The 17,094-nt window shown below is 34.9% G+C and overlaps 1 protein-coding gene across 3 annotated transcripts; it reads right to left on the reverse strand.

Moving 5' to 3' along the window:
- Positions 1 to 2,307: 2,307 nt before the first annotated feature.
- Positions 2,308 to 16,318, reverse strand: LOC583590 (probable tubulin polyglutamylase TTLL9). 3 transcript variants are annotated; one of them, XM_783494.4, is made up of 13 exons: positions 16,188 to 16,318; positions 15,245 to 15,291; positions 14,263 to 14,346; positions 11,281 to 11,395; positions 10,037 to 10,156; positions 9,385 to 9,519; positions 7,899 to 8,039; positions 7,279 to 7,366; positions 6,372 to 6,493; positions 5,783 to 5,916; positions 5,451 to 5,564; positions 4,317 to 4,441; positions 2,308 to 3,226 (listed from the first exon to the last, which is right to left on the reverse strand). In XM_783494.4, the coding sequence occupies exons 1-13, from the start codon at positions 16,203 to 16,205 to the stop codon at positions 3,156 to 3,158; spliced, it is 1,314 nt and encodes a 437-aa protein (XP_788587.2). In that variant the 5' UTR covers positions 16,206 to 16,318; the 3' UTR covers positions 2,308 to 3,155. The 3 variants fall into 3 exon arrangements, with proteins under 3 accessions (XP_788587.2, XP_003726979.1, XP_030831195.1); XM_003726931.3 differs by lacking the exon at positions 11,281 to 11,395 and adding an exon at positions 12,150 to 12,261; XM_030975335.1 differs by lacking the exon at positions 15,245 to 15,291 and having other exon boundaries at positions 16,188 to 16,301.
- Positions 16,319 to 17,094: the final 776 nt, after the last annotated feature.

The following is a 17,094-nucleotide window of genomic DNA, read 5'->3' on the forward strand; positions in this document are numbered from 1 at the left end:
AAAGTTTTAGAAATTGGATGGATGGCAATTCTTTAAAATTTTGATTCATTTGGATGCCTTTGTAGATGTATTATAAGCACTAGAAAATTTGCCCCTTTTAAAATCACTTATGCTTATGAGAAAATTGAATAATAAAAATTTACAAGTGCTCCCGGTAAATTTCTAATATTTCAAATATCGCTTAAGGCCATTCCATGGTAGCTGCGACCATGAAAATCTCAGAATATGCGGTTCTGATATATAATTTCTAAACGGGAATAGCACATCTGTCGATTATAGTAAAAAAAACATTGTTTTAAAGCCAAAGCAATATCAGTCTTGAGAGGGAGCTATACAACATAAAGAGTTTATTATTTACAATATCATCATTTTAGACTCGATTTCAACCGCGACAACCATCATTGAATGTTGTAAAATTGCATTTGCTTCCAATATGTTCATGACCCCATACCAAAACTTTGTATTACCTTTAACTGTTTTACCTATAGAATGCCAGGTAAAGTTTTTTGTTTACTTTCTAGCTTTACACCAATTATTCCAGGTGATTGGTACACTTTAAATACTATTTTCATGAAATATTGGTGCATCATCAAAGAATTCATGATTATTTATTCCTTCATTGTTTTGTGATGATGAGAAAAAAATTGTTTGCACAGCTGTAAATATGTTGCATTTTCTTTCAAAATTATGAATGTAAATTCTGTGAAATTGCTCATCTCTCACATGTAAATTCGAAATAATTGCCTTTCTCTGCATATGTAAATTCTGTACATTTGCCTTTTTCTGCAAGGATAATGCAGTGACTATTTGTACATTATAAAGAAGTTGTTTAAATGATATATAGTGACCACGTCACCAGTACTTTTGTAATTGATGTGAAATAAAAAGGAAACCTTTAGAAGGATCTTCCTATATGAAGCCACGTAACAAAACTTTGAAATATTTTCTCAGTGTATTTTTTGGTTGAGACTAATATTACAGTCCAGACAATAACTCTAATCATTTAATTCAAAGTATTATTTGACATCAATATAAAAATGAAAATTATTGTTAGAATACAAAAAATAGCCCCCAAAAGCCCTGAATTTTTCACATCCTGTGATTTGATTTAACAAATAAAAATCATACCCATATTTGCTTTTACACAGACGTCATAAATAATCTTTTCAGACAGCCTTAAAGATAAAGTTGAGTTCTGGTCATGCGATTGCATTGTGAAAGAAAGGGTGTGGAATCGATCAGAAAAGGTTGATCATCTAGCATATAAGTATTGGTGTGTACTGTAGTGTAAGGTTCTGGAATAATCAAAATGATAAGGAATTTGGCCCAGTCTTGGTAAAGATACAAGCACTGTACACAGAAATATGTATATGGGACAACACAAACATGTGGCATAAAAATCTGTCCCGATTTTTATGCTGTTACATGCCATATTTAGAATATTAAGGCATTTGAAGATGGAATATTTTTTCTCTAATGTTCTTCCACACTTCCATAATAACAATGATAATGCTCCCAACTTATTTTTCCTCTTCCCAGAACTCGACCTTCTCTTTAAAACCCAACAACAAAATCTGATTGATACACATCTGTAAAAATCCAATTACACACACACACTGAGAGAGATGGGATATAGCTAGGAAACTAGCATCTTTGAGTCTGCATATGTAAGTAGAACTTTTGAAATTCTGTTCAAAATAAATCCCTCTCATCCATCAACAAAAAAAGTGTATAGACTCATAGTATTGATAGTACATATATTTTGGACATTGTTCCTAAAATGTTTCACATCTTGAATAACTTGATATATATTATACGCATAATCAGCTAATGCCAACATTTTAAGATCCATGCAAGGGCACCTGTGACTTTCCTTCTGGCAGAACTAAGATATTACATACAATGTAGCCACTGACAAGAAAAATGAATATAATAACAATACAATTCTTGTGTGATATCAACATTTTATTTTATTTTCTGTTACCTAGCATTTTAATGGAATACCAGAAAATAACTCTAGAAGACTTATTGAATACCATCAAATCTGGGGAATATCATTTCATTTAGTTAAAATGGTCAAAGCTGTTTAGTTAAGTATAATAAAAGAAAATGGGTTTCTTTTCATTTTGATTATGTAATGTTTTTCATCATAGGTTCACATCATCAAAAGACTAGATAAAAATGAAGCTTAAAATGTCCCTAATACTCTCCAAACCCCCCCCCCCCCAATCATTTTGTTTTCTGGACACGATTCAGGACAGAAGGCGTCTTTTTGAGGGGGGGGGGGGCTTAATGAAATAGTATCTGTAGGTCTAGCCAACTTATATATTTGGTAATTATACATAGTGTTGGAGAACTTCAGAAATAGCAATATTATGGATGGATTTTTATGAATTTTGAATACCAACATTAGTAATGAACACATTAACAATTGACCTGTAAAGAATGCTTTGATCAACATACATTGCAATGCCAATTTGCAATTCCTTACAGGTATATTAAATGTACTCATAACATCACGCTTATACCAAATGCATTTCCTATATATGTATAATTTGATATTCTGGTACAAAAGAGAAATGATGAAGAAAAAATAAAATTCCCTCCTGACAAAAAAAAATAGTCCAGACAGGTAGAGGCATCAAGAAACAGCAACAACAAGTCAAATGTTTGGCTCCACTCTATCCCTTTTAAAATGCTTTTTGCAGATCAGTATTATTTCAATTTATATGTACTGTTTGAAATATGTGAAACTACACATTTCTTCACTTTTACTATTAACTTGGCCTATGGCATAAGACCACCTGCTAATAAAGACATTTCTTGTCTCGCTGGGGTCAGGCAGTCTGTACAAAACTTTCAAAGGAAACGATAACATCTCATGGCAGTTTAATCAGCTCAACGACTTCTCTGCTAAGAACAGAGAGCTGGGAAGATGTAACACATCCAAGCTCTGAGGGTTGTAGCTTGACACTAGTATCTTCATTGTGGAATGTTCCCCTCGAAGCTTCAGGTGCCATATCGCAGCCTGTGACTGTACTGCTCTCAAAGTCTTTGAGTTGTATCAAACATACAGCATCTAGCTGACTTCATCAAATAGCACACATTAGGTAGTTTGCAACAACAGTTTATGACAGAGGTGAGCGAGATAGATGTCACGTCTTTCGTTGAGCAGCTAGTTGCTTGAAGAGTTGCCTCAGTTGCCTCTTCCTGTCATTATGGCAGCCTATACAGTTGAACAACAAATAAAGTTAAATGTGTGTTTAAATTCAGTAAGACTTTCTAATTTTAATTTTATTTTAATTTCTACAGTGTATTACATAAATATAAAGACATAGGAGTAAATAAGTTACAAATTCAATTACTAAAAGTTTGTTAACTAGGGAGAAGCGCTGTTGTGATGTTTATGAAATGAAATATAGCTCTTGCTTAACTGTATAGGTAAGCATTAATTCACTTATTATCAATAAGATTTAAATAGGGGTGATCAAAAGATGGCTATTGTAAGTAACATTATATGCCATGAGTGCTACAACATGACTTTAATAGTCTCATAACCTTTTTCATCTGTGATTTTACAATGAGAAATTTAAGAGGTTAAGGTTAGGTTTGTTTAGTAGAAGGTAGGACTGATGCAGTCCATGTATCAGTAATGGACAGAAAAACCCTTACCAACAAATTCTTTCTGCATCTAACATTGTACGGGAGTTGTGTATAATATGTTGTGATCATCTGTTGCATCTATTGTCAGGTTCTATGCCCTTTGTTGTGGAAGTACTCAGTAAAGGCCAGTTCACATATGATGCGCTCAACGGCGACATTTTTTTAATGACATAAATGCAATGACCTTCAGATTTCTGTTTCTGATAACAAACATATAGGGAGTATGACTTTTGTTGCATGCAGCTACTTTCTTTATCCCCACTAGTCCTTCATTGTCACATATACAAAAAAAATCAACAAAAATCACCACCCCCCCCCCCAACAAAAAAAAAGTTAAAAAAAATAAAATATATATATATATATATATATAAAGGGCTATGCCCGAAACGTCAGTGGAATATTCACTTCTCCGGTATTTTTATTTATCTACCTTGTGTCCTATATATATATATATATATAATAATCATAATTAAATAAATAAACAAATAAATAGAAAATAAATAAATAAATACATTTTAAAATAATAACAAAATAAAATAAATAAATAAATAAATAAATAAATAAATAAATAAATAAATAAATAAATAAATAAATAAATAATTTCCTGGGTCCTGTGTGAATGAGCAAATTAAGAGGGGAGAGCTCTGACTTACCTAGAAATGTGTTTGTTGAGTATGAGGGAGGACTGATACAGTCTACACCACCTTCTTCAGCCATTACGGGTCCATCATCCCACATCAGATCAAAACCTCCTATCCTCTTCTCCTTACCTGTCATTCTACAATGAGAGAGAGAGAGAGAGAGAGAGAAAGGAAGAAAGAAAAAACAAAAAAATATATATAATGTTTTATACAGGTACTTCTCATTCCTGGGATAGTTTCTGCTTTTAAGTTTTTGGGAAGACCTGGGGGTGTTTCACAAAGACTAAGATCGACTTTAAGTTGGACTTAACTATGGCAGGCCGTTCAAGCCACTGGTTGCTCTCACCATTGGTCTCTCAATTATGATCTTTAGATAATATTTTTTCCTTCAACAATGAACTATCAAAAAAGGTAAATTCTGTAGATTTGTGAACACGATTTGTACATCCCTTGAGAGACCAACACCAGTAAATGGTGAGAGCAAACGGTGGCATGAACAGCCTGCCATAGTTAAGTACTTAAGTCCAACTTAAAGTTGATCTTAGTCTTTGTGAAACAATCCTCTGATCAAATGCAATTGAAATTTGTATTGAATGCAAAGACCTCAAACTGACTGTACGACTCAAATCAAATAAATAAGTAAAGTTTAGAAATATTATAATATTCCATGGTATTTCCATTCTTTCACAATCTAGCATTTCCTTAATTGCTATCCTTTCTGCTCATGCTTTTACTGTATAAAAAGTTAAACAGACAGTTCATAATATGATGACAGCCATACTGACAAGAAACGACCGGGGTAATAATATATCTGTAAAGCGCTTATAGAGACATCATACATGTTGTAGATGTATAAAGCGCTATATAAAAGCGGAATTATTATTATAGTAAAATGGTGAAGAGTAAGGTGTGATGGAAGGGATGAAACTAGATTGGAGTTAAAGAAGACAAAGAAACAGTCATTCTACATTTTCCTTGTATCAGATCATATGTCTCTTCTCAACTCAAATGCAAATCTCTGAAATGCTCAAAGTAAACAAAAATGATAGAAAATCCTTCCTCCTTCCTCATCCATCGGCATGTGTTAACCATTTCCAATTTCATTTGTCTGTTTTGTCAAACTTTGACTGTCTTCATGCAACATACCTTCCTTCCATATCAATGATGTGTAAGAGATCTTCCAGAAGACCAAACTTAAGGATGTAATCTTCTTCACTGCTGGCAGTCAATGACGGAGACGCATTCACTTCTATCAGCCACCTGCATGGTAAAGATCAAGACAGAGTATAATAGCAATGATGGTTGTGGGGGAAGGAGAGCAGCAAAACAGCAAAAGCATCACTATCCTCTGTGAAAACACAAGCAGTATATAGGCTATCAATTCATAACCAACTAGTTTAAAACTTCTGGCCTGTACATCAAACATGAAGAGCATAGTAATTAAAATGTGACAATGAATTAGGGCATTAATGACTCACGGCTTCAGGTCTTGATCTATAAGGATGTCATAACCATAGAGCTCAAAGCAGTGCTTGTCATTGATCATGATTTTCTGAACACTCTGAAGGCTCTTGATGAAGATATCATTAATACTCCGAAACATCTGCTCCACCTGCAAGGCAAAAGAGCACATTTTACCTATTTTTACTGAAATGTTTCAAAAAGCATTTTATAACTAAACAAGACAGTGTAAAAATAGTAGGATATAGAGCTTTATTGCAACAAACAATATGACATACATGTATATAACCGACTCATCAACTTCAAGCTTGGGTATGGGAAACTGGAGGGCAGGAGAGCTACTTATTAGACAAACAAATTGTGGGTTTTATTACAACATAATAGGATAAACTACCACATTTAAAAAAGTGACCACTAAAAGTAAAAGCTTGAAAATCAGTCTGTGAATCTAAAGATTTAGAATTACTCATGAGTACTAAATATGTTTTAGGAAAAGAAGAGTTACAGACTGAATTACAATATCATTTTATTCTTTTTTTAAGAAGGTAAGCAAAAGAGTATGAAGAAAACAAATACATGTGCAAGTATAAAAGCTGGAACACCTACATTTTCGATGCCATGTTTGGCTGTGAAGTATCTCTTGATCTGAGGCATGGACCACTTACAGCCCTTCTCTGCATCATAGTCTGGTGCGGTCTTCTGGATGGCTACGTTGGTCAAATGAACATCTAATACCAGTCTCAAGGTTAAGGGCATAGTCATTCTGCCAGCATTACAAGTGAAAACACAGCAAAATTACAACAAAAAAATATGTACATCAGCACGATGTGTACAAGTGTAGTGATGAAGTTGATTGTTGCCTTATAGCACGTACAAGTATGAATAATCCAGTGTCTGCTTTTCCTCTCTATACATGTCTTATAATATCACCAGTATAAGATAATAACTTAAAAATAACCACTTGATGTAGAGCCATCCATTCATTAGTTTTGTTCTGTTAGTGATGGCAAATATCTTTGCTTTAATTGTGTGAGTATAAACAAGTGGCATGAGTGAGATTTCTTGGTAGGTACGTACAAATATAGGAAAGAAAGGAAATATATCCCGCGAATTGCCCCATTAATGTATTTTGTACCAATAAGCTTGAATAGCCCAAACCTAGTCATGTGGAGCATTGCGCTATACTGGATATGACAGTTGGACTTTAAAGGCATATATAGGACATCAAGTATGGGCACTAGAAAAGAAGAGAAGAGAGTTGAACTAGCAACTATTGAATTCGAAGTTGAAGGGCAGTACTGAGTTGGTAAACATAGGCATTCTGTGGAATGGATAAACAACATCAAGAATTTCGAAGGTGGAATTAGGGTAGTGGGAGTGAAGCCAATGGCCAGATGGGCTATGGCGTAACATAGTAGTAGTAGTAGTAGTAGTAGTAGTAGTAGTAGTCATGTTACGTTTAATTGCATGGACCAGCTACACTAGAGCTCCTGGCCTAGCTGAGAAAGGATACAGGAATCATCAATGGAATCGAGGGAGAAGCGAGCGTTGGAAAACCTTGCAAAGCCACTCCGATACAACCAAGCCTTCAGAGGGATGTACTGTGAAACAAAAGAGAACAAAATTATTAAATGATGGAATACTAATAAATAACAATATCCTGTTCTTGTATATAACACATGACATTAGGGTATGTCCCTAAGAAGCTTCAAATTAGTACTCTTTACCAGTAGTTAAATTAGCTTTGGCAACCATTATCAGCAAATAGTACCATTCAAGAAATAATCCTACCAAGTACCCATTTACTTTACCTGGACCAAGTGAATGTGATGTCAATCATATTCTGCAGTGGTGAGTTTATGTTTCATGCAGGTCCATTAAAAAAAAGGAATTTATTTTCATTCTGATTTTCATGACATCACTATTTGAGATTATATACCATCCTAGTATTTCCCTACTCCATTATACATTATAGATATCCCATAGCAAATGATGTACAAATAATGTACACAATTAAATTTAAAAAAGACATGTTTGTGTATATAGGACTGACATCCAGACATCATAGAAAAGCTGGAGAAATACTTATAATCTGCTATGAACATTTTCTGTCATATTTCATCCTATACTTACTGAATTTACAAGAACGTAGATCCTGAGATCAAACTTTCTTCCACCTATAAGGTAAGGTTTCTCAATGTACTTGGATACAATGTATGTCTCTACAGGTTCTTTGTCATCATTCTTCTCCTCTTTAGGACGATAGGTGTCACTCTGAAGATAAAAATAGAAAAAAGAGGGACATTTTATGATGTTTTTGTTCAAGCTAGCCTTAATATCAAGGGAAAAATCAGAAGGGTAGTAAAAGCCAGCACATATGGGAGCTCTTGATAATGTCTTACAATATGCCCAGTACACTATGCTCACTTAAAAACAACCAATAAAGATCCCATTATACTTGATGTATCAATTTATTAGTTTTGTTCTGTTAGTGATAGTGGCAACTATGATTGCTTTGTGTGTGCAAACAGTGTATTAGTATTAGTATTAGTCAGTATATACAAATACAGGACAAAGGGGAAATATATCCCAAAAATTGCCCCGTCTACCAGTATGCACATTGTAATCAATAGGCTTGAATAACCCAAACCTAGTCATGTGGAGCATATAACACTATATCAGAGCTGCCAACCTCCAGAACAGAAAATCAGTAATCACAAGGCTCAAAATCAGTAATTTGGGGTATAAATCAGTAATTTCTTATGCGGCGCTATGAATCTAAAAAAACGACACGCCAACACTGCGCGGACGCATGATTATCTGAAATTTTTGGTGATTTTACTCACACAAAGATGTTAAGTATTGAATTTCAGGTCATCACAACACAGTTTATCATGAAAAATGGCTCCTATTCACAGCACTCGCTACGATAAATCATATTTAATTCATTAAAAAAAATATAAAAAAAAAAAAAAAAACTTTTTTTTTTTTTTTTTTTTTTAAATCCGTAATTTGAGACAACATTCCGTAATGGTCGTTAATTTCCGTACCAATTACGGGAAATCCGTACTAGTTGGCAGCTCTGCTATATGGATGTGAAAGTTGGACTTTAAAGGCATATGATGCCAATTATGCCCTTGAAATGTGGATTTGGAGAAGACTTCCTCAAGGTCAGCTTGAAGGACAGGAGGACAAATGAGTGGGTCAAAAAGAGAGGCCCCCCCCCCCCCACCATACCTTCCCCCGAATCCACACGTGTCTAGGAGATTCAATGAAATGATAGACAATAGAGATGGAAAAGAAAAATGTATTAGAACTGTTTAAGCAGGCTATTTCTATGACCATAAAATTATGGCCTAAACTAAAGATCACATTTTAAATCCTGTTGGTGGCCATAACTACAAACAAAAATATAAGTACGGTTCTCTGGGGGATACTTGTTATAATTATAACATTTTTCTTCAAATGTATGGAAGGAGATCTCCCTCATGATTCACCAAGTCTCTTTATTTCATATCAATTTGATCTATTTCATTATAATATAAAATCAATTATTTCAAAACATATCATATTTGATGACATATCCACTGGCAACATTGGTATATTTTAGAGATGGTACCTTCTTCCAGTCTGTTATGTCCTTGAGTTTCCTGAAGAGGAAGATGCCTTTACCCTGAGATTTAGCCACAGGTTTCATGATCCAGATAGAACCAGGATACTTCTTGAACTCATCCACAAACATGTGATACTCGGACTGCAAGCAAAGGGTAAGAATCATACAATTCATATCAAGGTAGAAGACTTAAATTGTAATCATAATGTGATATACACTATACAAGAATTTAAAAAAATTGTTATTGGAATTATTACCGGTAAAGATGATGTGAGGACAAAAAAGTGTATGAGAGAAAGATGATGAAGAAACATTTGAAGTATATAAATGCATAATGAACAAAAATTTTCATCCATTGAATAAAATTTAACATAACAATTGTTTATATTGTCTAAATCTTTTTAATGCAAGATAGGCAATATAGACTTTCCATATCATTATACATTCTTAAACAGTATTTACTTAAAGAAAAATGTATTAGAACTGTTTTAGCAGGCTAATTCTATGACCACAAAAAATTTAAATACAGCCATGCTGAACCTAACGTACTTGTGATCCAATTAACTATTTGCAAATGGTTTAATCTGGAATAAAAGTAACGCGCATAACTTATCTTCTATTTTCTTCTCAATTTAAAGGTAACTTAATGGAAACTTACAGGGAGTTCATAGGTCATAGGGAAGAAGTCACATTTTGAAGCCTCTATTTTGCCAGCTTCTCTCTCCAGCATCTTACGATGTCTCTTCAGGTTCTTCACCATCAAGTTCTTTCTCGTTAGCTGTAGTTTAGAGAGAGAGGATGAGAGAGAGAGAGGATGAGAGAGAGAGAGAGAGAGAGAGAGAGAGAGAGAGAGAGAAGAGAGAGAGAGGAGAGAGGATGAGAGAGAAAGGAGAGAGAGGATGAGAGAGAGAGGAGAGAAGATGAGAATGAGGAGGATGAGAGAGAGGAGAGAGGATGAGAATGAGGAGAGAGGGTGAGAGAGAGGATGAGAGAGAGGAGATAGAGAGAGAGAGGAGAGAGAGAGGATGAGAGAGAGAGGATGAGAGAGAGGAGAGAGGATGAGAATGAGGAGAGAGGATGAGAGAGAGAGGAGAGAGGAGAGAGAGAATGAGAGAGAGAGAGAGAGAGAGAGAGAGGGTAGAGGAGAGAGGATGAGAGAAAGAGGAGAGAGGAGAGAGAGGATGAGAGAGAGGATGAGAGAGAGAGGATGAGAGAGAGGGAATAGAAATAGAAGGGGAGTGGGGGAGTTAGAGAGGTATTAAACGAAAGAAGATCTATGCAGATTGTTGTTTATTAAGTTGTGCAATGGCCTGACATAATGTGACCTAGCTAGCTGTCATGTTGATTTGATCTTTATAGATCACTAGCATCTGCTTGAGATTTCTAGTCACACTCATTGTTAAAATTGAGCAAATGGTTGGGTTTTCGCAAATGAGCATTGAACTCGTAAACAGTATATACCATACCTGACATAATGATAATCATCTTCTTCAATAGGATTGATGTATTGGGGTAGACCTGCTTTAGACGGCTTTAACCTTGACAGTCAAATATGTTTATTTCCAAATAGAATGTTACGAGCTTGCAGAGACAATTAAGTTACATCAACTCCCTTTCTGAATATTATACAAAATTATGGCTAAACTGAAGATCACATTTAAAATCCTGTTGGTGGCCACAACTATAAACAAAAATATAAGTATGATTCTCTGGGGGATACTTGTTATAATCATAACATTTTTCTTCAAATGTAAGGAAGCAGATATCTCCCTCGTGTTTCACCAAGTCTCTTTATTTCATATCAATTTGAGCTATTTCATTATAATATAAAATCAATTATTTCAAAACATATCATATTTGATGACATATCCACTGGAAGTCAACATTGGTATATTTTCTCACCTCATAATGGTTACGGAAATGGTTGATTCGGACATGGTCCTCCATGAAGCACTGATCAAAGTACTCCTTCATCCAACCTCGATCCGCCCAGAAGAAATCAAATTCATTGTCTTCTCTATGCAAACATACACATACATATATATTTAACCTCTTCTGTGTCACCAAGTTTGTTTGTTTTTTGTTTTTTGTTTGTTATCATGAACAACCTTCTTGGGAAGACTTTTACGCCCATGACACAGAAGAGGTTCAATGCACTCAAAAGTAAATGGCAGAAAAGAGCATAAATTTTACATTTAAAATATGATAAAAATTGTTCACACAATTTCCAAAGTTATTTGAAAACAAATTTCTGGTTTATCAGAATGTCTTCTAGGGTAGTATTCTTCAAAGAATACTTGGTTTTAGTTTCACCCATGAATGACCAATGCAATGTGCAAGTAAAAACCAATAGAGTCCTACAATACACACAGTAAACAATTTGTGAAAGAAATATTGTTAGAGCTGCCTTCACCGGAAACATATATGTGCAGGCAATGCTAGCGGATCATTTCCCCCCCTTTTTTCTAAAGGAAAGGGAGAGGGTGGGGGGGGGGGAACATATGGAAGGGAAGGAGGTCGCTGTAAAAACTGTGCCTAATTTGGATATAAACTCATTATGCAGGTAGAGGGTGGGTTGATTTAAATTTCAAAACAGCATGAGTAAAATCACACAAGAAATTCCAAAGGCTTCTCACCATCATCTTTCAAAGTAGGTTGACTTGATTGTTTTAATTAAGTGCCAACACATCAACTTTTAAAGTGAAATTTATGCTCCTTTTCGCCATATATTCTGTTTTAATTTTTCAACGTCCAAAGGACAACTTTCTAACCTCAAAGTGATTTCTAAAGTGGTTTATCCTGATGTGCTCCTTGAAGTAGTTGCGGTCAAAGTGTTCCTTCATCCAGCCCACATCAACCCAATTGAAATCAACCTCACCCTCACTGCAATGATAGAGAGAGCAATCACAGATGGGTGCATTACCAGGCAAGGCCATGTCTTATAGAGAGTTGCAAATCCATCACAATTAAGTCTTCCAATCAATTGTAAATTTAAAATATCCTTTCTTTCTAGTACACAGTTGCAATTGTTTTCTGGCTGCGAAGGATTCAAACTAAATGTAACTCTCGATAAGACAGGCACTGAAGGAACAGATGGTAAAAAAAAAAGATGGAGTTGTTTTGAAAGAGGGTGAGGCGTACTATAAAAACCAGATGCTTTTACGATCAAGAACTTATATGTGGATTTTGTGAGTTCCAACAAATTTCATGCTGAAAAAGAGAATTTTTGGGGTAAAAGTGTCTGGTTTTACAGTAACACAAAAACAAGAAAGAGGCTCAAAAGAGGGGAAAGATTGAGGAGACATGCAAGATCAAAAAACGCACAGATGGAAATGTTGGTGACAGAAGAATAAAATTCACAGTGCAAATGATTGAGCAAGTCCTGCAACCAAAATTATTTAATGTACCAAAATCCAGGAAGCCCATTGCCCAATAAAGAGGGAAGGAAATTTCCAGACTGCAACCCATCCACTTGCTCCTATCCAGAATTAAATAGCATCTTCCCAGTTATATACCGGTAGGTTGGAATATTTATAATAACTATATGCATGATGGCAAGTATTTACACACAAACAGGCAGCAGCATGCAGATGCAAGAATTAAAGGGAACCTCACCCCAACAAAAAAGTGTACCAGTGTGTATATGCTGAAAAATTAGTTTTTATTCATGTCTATTGAATATTCCTCACCAAAAAGTACAAGAAATATATAAATGAAGATATTTCTGGCATGAAGTAATATCTTTTATATCTTTTTCATAAATTGACCATTATCTTGATAATTTGACGTACCAGATGAACTTGTACATTTATCATGCACCAAGCTTTAGTTGGAAAGGTCTTTATAATTCAATAACAAAACCTTCAATGAGGGAAAATCATAGCTGAGAAGGTAAAAATAATATTTGGAGAAAAATATATAATACACTTAGGTGGGGAATCTTGTAGTTTAACAGGCAAGAATACAATAAATCTCTCAGAATAATTAAAGTTATTTATTGGGATGAGGTTTCCTTTTAAACAAAAAGCTAGGTGCAGACTCTGAAAGTGCAGTAGAAAGAGAGAGAAAGAATGCAAAGTGATCATCAATACTTGATGAGAGTGCATTCTTGACTACTTCATTGCAAACAGCAATAATTTCTGATGACAACTATGAAGCCCCTTGGGAGTGGCAAGGCAAATCATGAAAGAAACCATGACCCAAAATAAGAGGCATCAATTGTTATCATTTTCATATATATCATAATTTATGAACAAGAAGTTTATTTTTATTGCATTCTAGGAGTACACAATACAAAATAGCGAGTCAAATAGCAAGAGAACTTGTAGTTCCCATTTGTATGAAATTTTCAGTTTTTAGCAAAATTGTAATCAATTGCAAAATCCATTTCCATCATAATATTGCACTGAAGAGTCTTTCATGAAAATCCAGTCATCTAAAATTTGCACTTGTTAACACAAGGAAACATGAAAAGAAGTTAATTCAATTCCTCTACACCCTCCTACACTTTATGACTTGTTCTCTCACCATCTTAATGGCTCTTAATTGGGGTCATGTCACTGAGGAGTGTTTTACAAAGACTAAGATGGACTTTAAGTTGGACTTATGGCAGGCCATTCATGCCACTGTTCTCTGAAGGGACGTACAAATCATGGTCACAATTCTACAGAATTAACATTTTTGATATTTCATTATTGAAGGAAAAAATATTATCTAAAGATCATAATGGTGAGAGCAACCAGTGGTATGAATAGCCTACCATAGTTAAGTCCAACTTAAAGTCGATCTTAGTCTTTGTGCAACAGCCCCCTGGTACCCTAAATGACGCAAGTGCCCGCACAATGACTGGACCTACACTATGGCTCTCTCAGGGATTATACTTACTCTCGAACCTCTGCCCATCCTTTAGATCGCAACACATCTATGATGGTATTTTGTAGAGAACATTTGAAGCGAATAGGTCTGTCTCTGCAAATTGACAATGAAATAGAGAGGAATTATGAATGTTCAACTGTTGATTGACTAATTGTGATATACTTCAAAACAACCAGACATATGGGCCATTATCAAAAAGAAATTTTTAAAAGTCAAATTACCTTCAGCTTTGATCTCTGTGATTTCAAATTATGTTTGTAGAATTTGAATATTTTCCACGCATCAAACTAGGGATAGCTGTGTTCTTGCTTCAGACCGCAAATGCCTTCAAAGTGTATGGTCATTGCTCTTATTCTTATTAATACATTTTTAGTACTCTTTTAGGACCTTAAATTGCTATGAAGGTAATTTTAGACCCCAAAATGTGTGAAATATATCCATTACGTTAATCCCAATTCAGCTCCACTTTCAAAAAAATATGGTGACCGTTAATTAATGAATTAATTAATTTAAAAAATACACGGGCCGACTGGTTGTGCATATTATAACCAACAACAAAAAGCCAACATCGGCATTGATTGGAAATAAATGTATAAGGCGCTGTCTCTGTTTTTTTCAATAGTTGGTTCAAATTATCAAATATTTGTGGGGCACCACCAATATTAGAAGTCGTTATATTTATGTATATTTCAGCCATCTCTGAACCAATTTTGATCAAATAAAGATGATTTTGGGATTTAAATTGTATGTTCTTTCAAATTTGACACACAGTTTTTCATTATCTCACAAAGTATTGTTTTGTGCCCTCTGCAACAAAACTCAACTATCCCTTTAAGCAACAAAGCACCTGAAGAAAATGTTGTAATATATATTAGTAAAACAGAAGGTGCCCTCATATTCATGATTTCTATAAACTCTTGAGTACAGTTCACTAATAAACTTGGTCTACCGGTACCTGGATACAAATAAGGGAAAATATGTCCATTCTTACCCTATACCTCGTGTTCGCTGGGCCGTATACCTGTACGACTGATTAACCTGAAAATAGAATATTTGAAGAAAAAAATTAAAAAAGACTGGTGATACTTAGTCTTCTAAAGTTTAGAGTACAATAAGACTGGTGAGGCATTACAAGTAGGTTGCAATCAATTGCAAATCCCCAAAATCAAGCGTAAGTTTTCCGATTAATTGCAAATTTGCAATCGAGTGCGAGTGTGAAGTTATCTACCGTAATTACGGTAGATAACTTCACACAGGCGCGCGCCCGCCCTCAACCCACCATCGGTATGCACTTGTATTGTGCAGCGGTTTGCCATGAAACCTGTGAAAAATTGTATACTAATTGTCTAATTACTAGATCTAGATCTATCAATGTTTTTCTGAAAAATACTCCAAAAATAACAAGAAAATTGACACGAATCAGGTAGGCCTAGAGTCTAATAAACATAACGACCTTTAACTCATGATCTCTATTTGGAGATTTAATGAATATTTACTTCATTTTAGGTATGTTTTAGTAGGGTATCTCCACGCTGGAGTTACGGGTCAAATTTTGGATAGGTTTCTGAACAATTAGCGCCATGCAGGATTTTAGCACACAACATCGGGTGCGCGATCAGAAACCCTGTCCCCATTGTCTGTGCAACCTTGCTTCCTCGTAGCTAAAATAAAAATGGAATAATTTTGTGTAATCAGTGAACACGCATTCCAATCTTCATTCAATACATCCACAGAGGTCTACTCATAAACCTAGTCTAGACTTACTGCTTCATCATTCATGTCACATCTTGATACACAAATTTGAGTACGTGGGACTGAAATTAGCGTAACCTGGCAACCTGACGCTTGACGCCACCAACTAAAAGTATTTTATGTACGCTGCATTTAGTTTCTTGTAGTTCATATGCTACGAAAATAGGAAAAACTATTCTTACCTTTGGATTTTTATTCATTTTAATGCAATAATCGTCAAGGGTCTGGAAAAATCATCGGAAACAGCAGTTCGGAATCAGGGACACGAAAATTTGAATTAACCGGAAGTAGCTAGCCCTAACGATAACATACGATTGATTGAGAGCCTTCTACGCCGCCCGCCCGCATTATTTTTTTTTCTGTGGCACAGATTGGGGCATGGGCCAGCGCCATGCATCGAAGAGAAGTTGCGATGGAAACAAAGAGATATATAGCTCTATGGATGGAAACAATTTTTTTTAATAGACATGATCTTGAGGGAAATCTGTAAATGTGTTAGTAGTGTTTTTATTGAGCATGAGTAAATTGTCTTTGCCAAGCTTTTATAGGAATATGCTGGAAGAATTGGGTCGCTATGAAAGAAGTTTTGCTTAAAAAGCCTACCTGCATGTAAAAAGGAATGAAATTATTTTTAACAATACGTTTATTCGTTTGGACGGACATAGGGTCTATGTACATTGATGAAGGTTTATTTCTTAGAAAAAATACTTTATAATCGATGGTGAAAGTGAAATTAAAGATAAACTTGAGTTCTGGTAAAAAAGGAAAATGAATTCTCACAGAATCAAACGAAACTAACACTGAATATTCAAGATTACAAATAAATGTCACTTTCCAAACAATTTTGGTAGAAAATATGATGGCGCCTCTGAAACGGATTAAAATATAAAACAAAGATCAGAAACTTGGGTGCCTGAAGATATTCTTTCCCTAATTCAAGAGCGAAATATAGTATACAAAAAATGGGGAAAAGAGCAAAAGATGAGAAGCTCTCGGTATGTTAATTACTTTACCAACGGACTGGGCCAAATTTATTATGATTTTGATGACTCCAGAACCAATATTTATATGCTACATGATCAATTTTTT

This window comes from Strongylocentrotus purpuratus, unplaced genomic scaffold, assembly GCF_000002235.5.
Source record: "Strongylocentrotus purpuratus isolate Spur 01 unplaced genomic scaffold, Spur_5.0 spur5_scaffold_8, whole genome shotgun sequence".
Taxonomy (NCBI): domain Eukaryota; kingdom Metazoa; phylum Echinodermata; class Echinoidea; order Camarodonta; family Strongylocentrotidae; genus Strongylocentrotus; species Strongylocentrotus purpuratus.

Bases quoted from the DNA above. Each gene is read 5' to 3' on its own strand.
- LOC583590 (XM_783494.4), bottom strand. The intron at 8,040-9,384 runs GTACCATCTCTA...TTTTATCTTCAG, and splicing joins ACATAACAGACTGGAAGAAG to AGTGACACCTATCGTCCTAA. The intron at 5,917-6,371 runs GTAGGTGTTCCA...TTTGCCTTGCAG, and splicing joins CCAAACATGGCATCGAAAAT to GTGGAGCAGATGTTTCGGAG.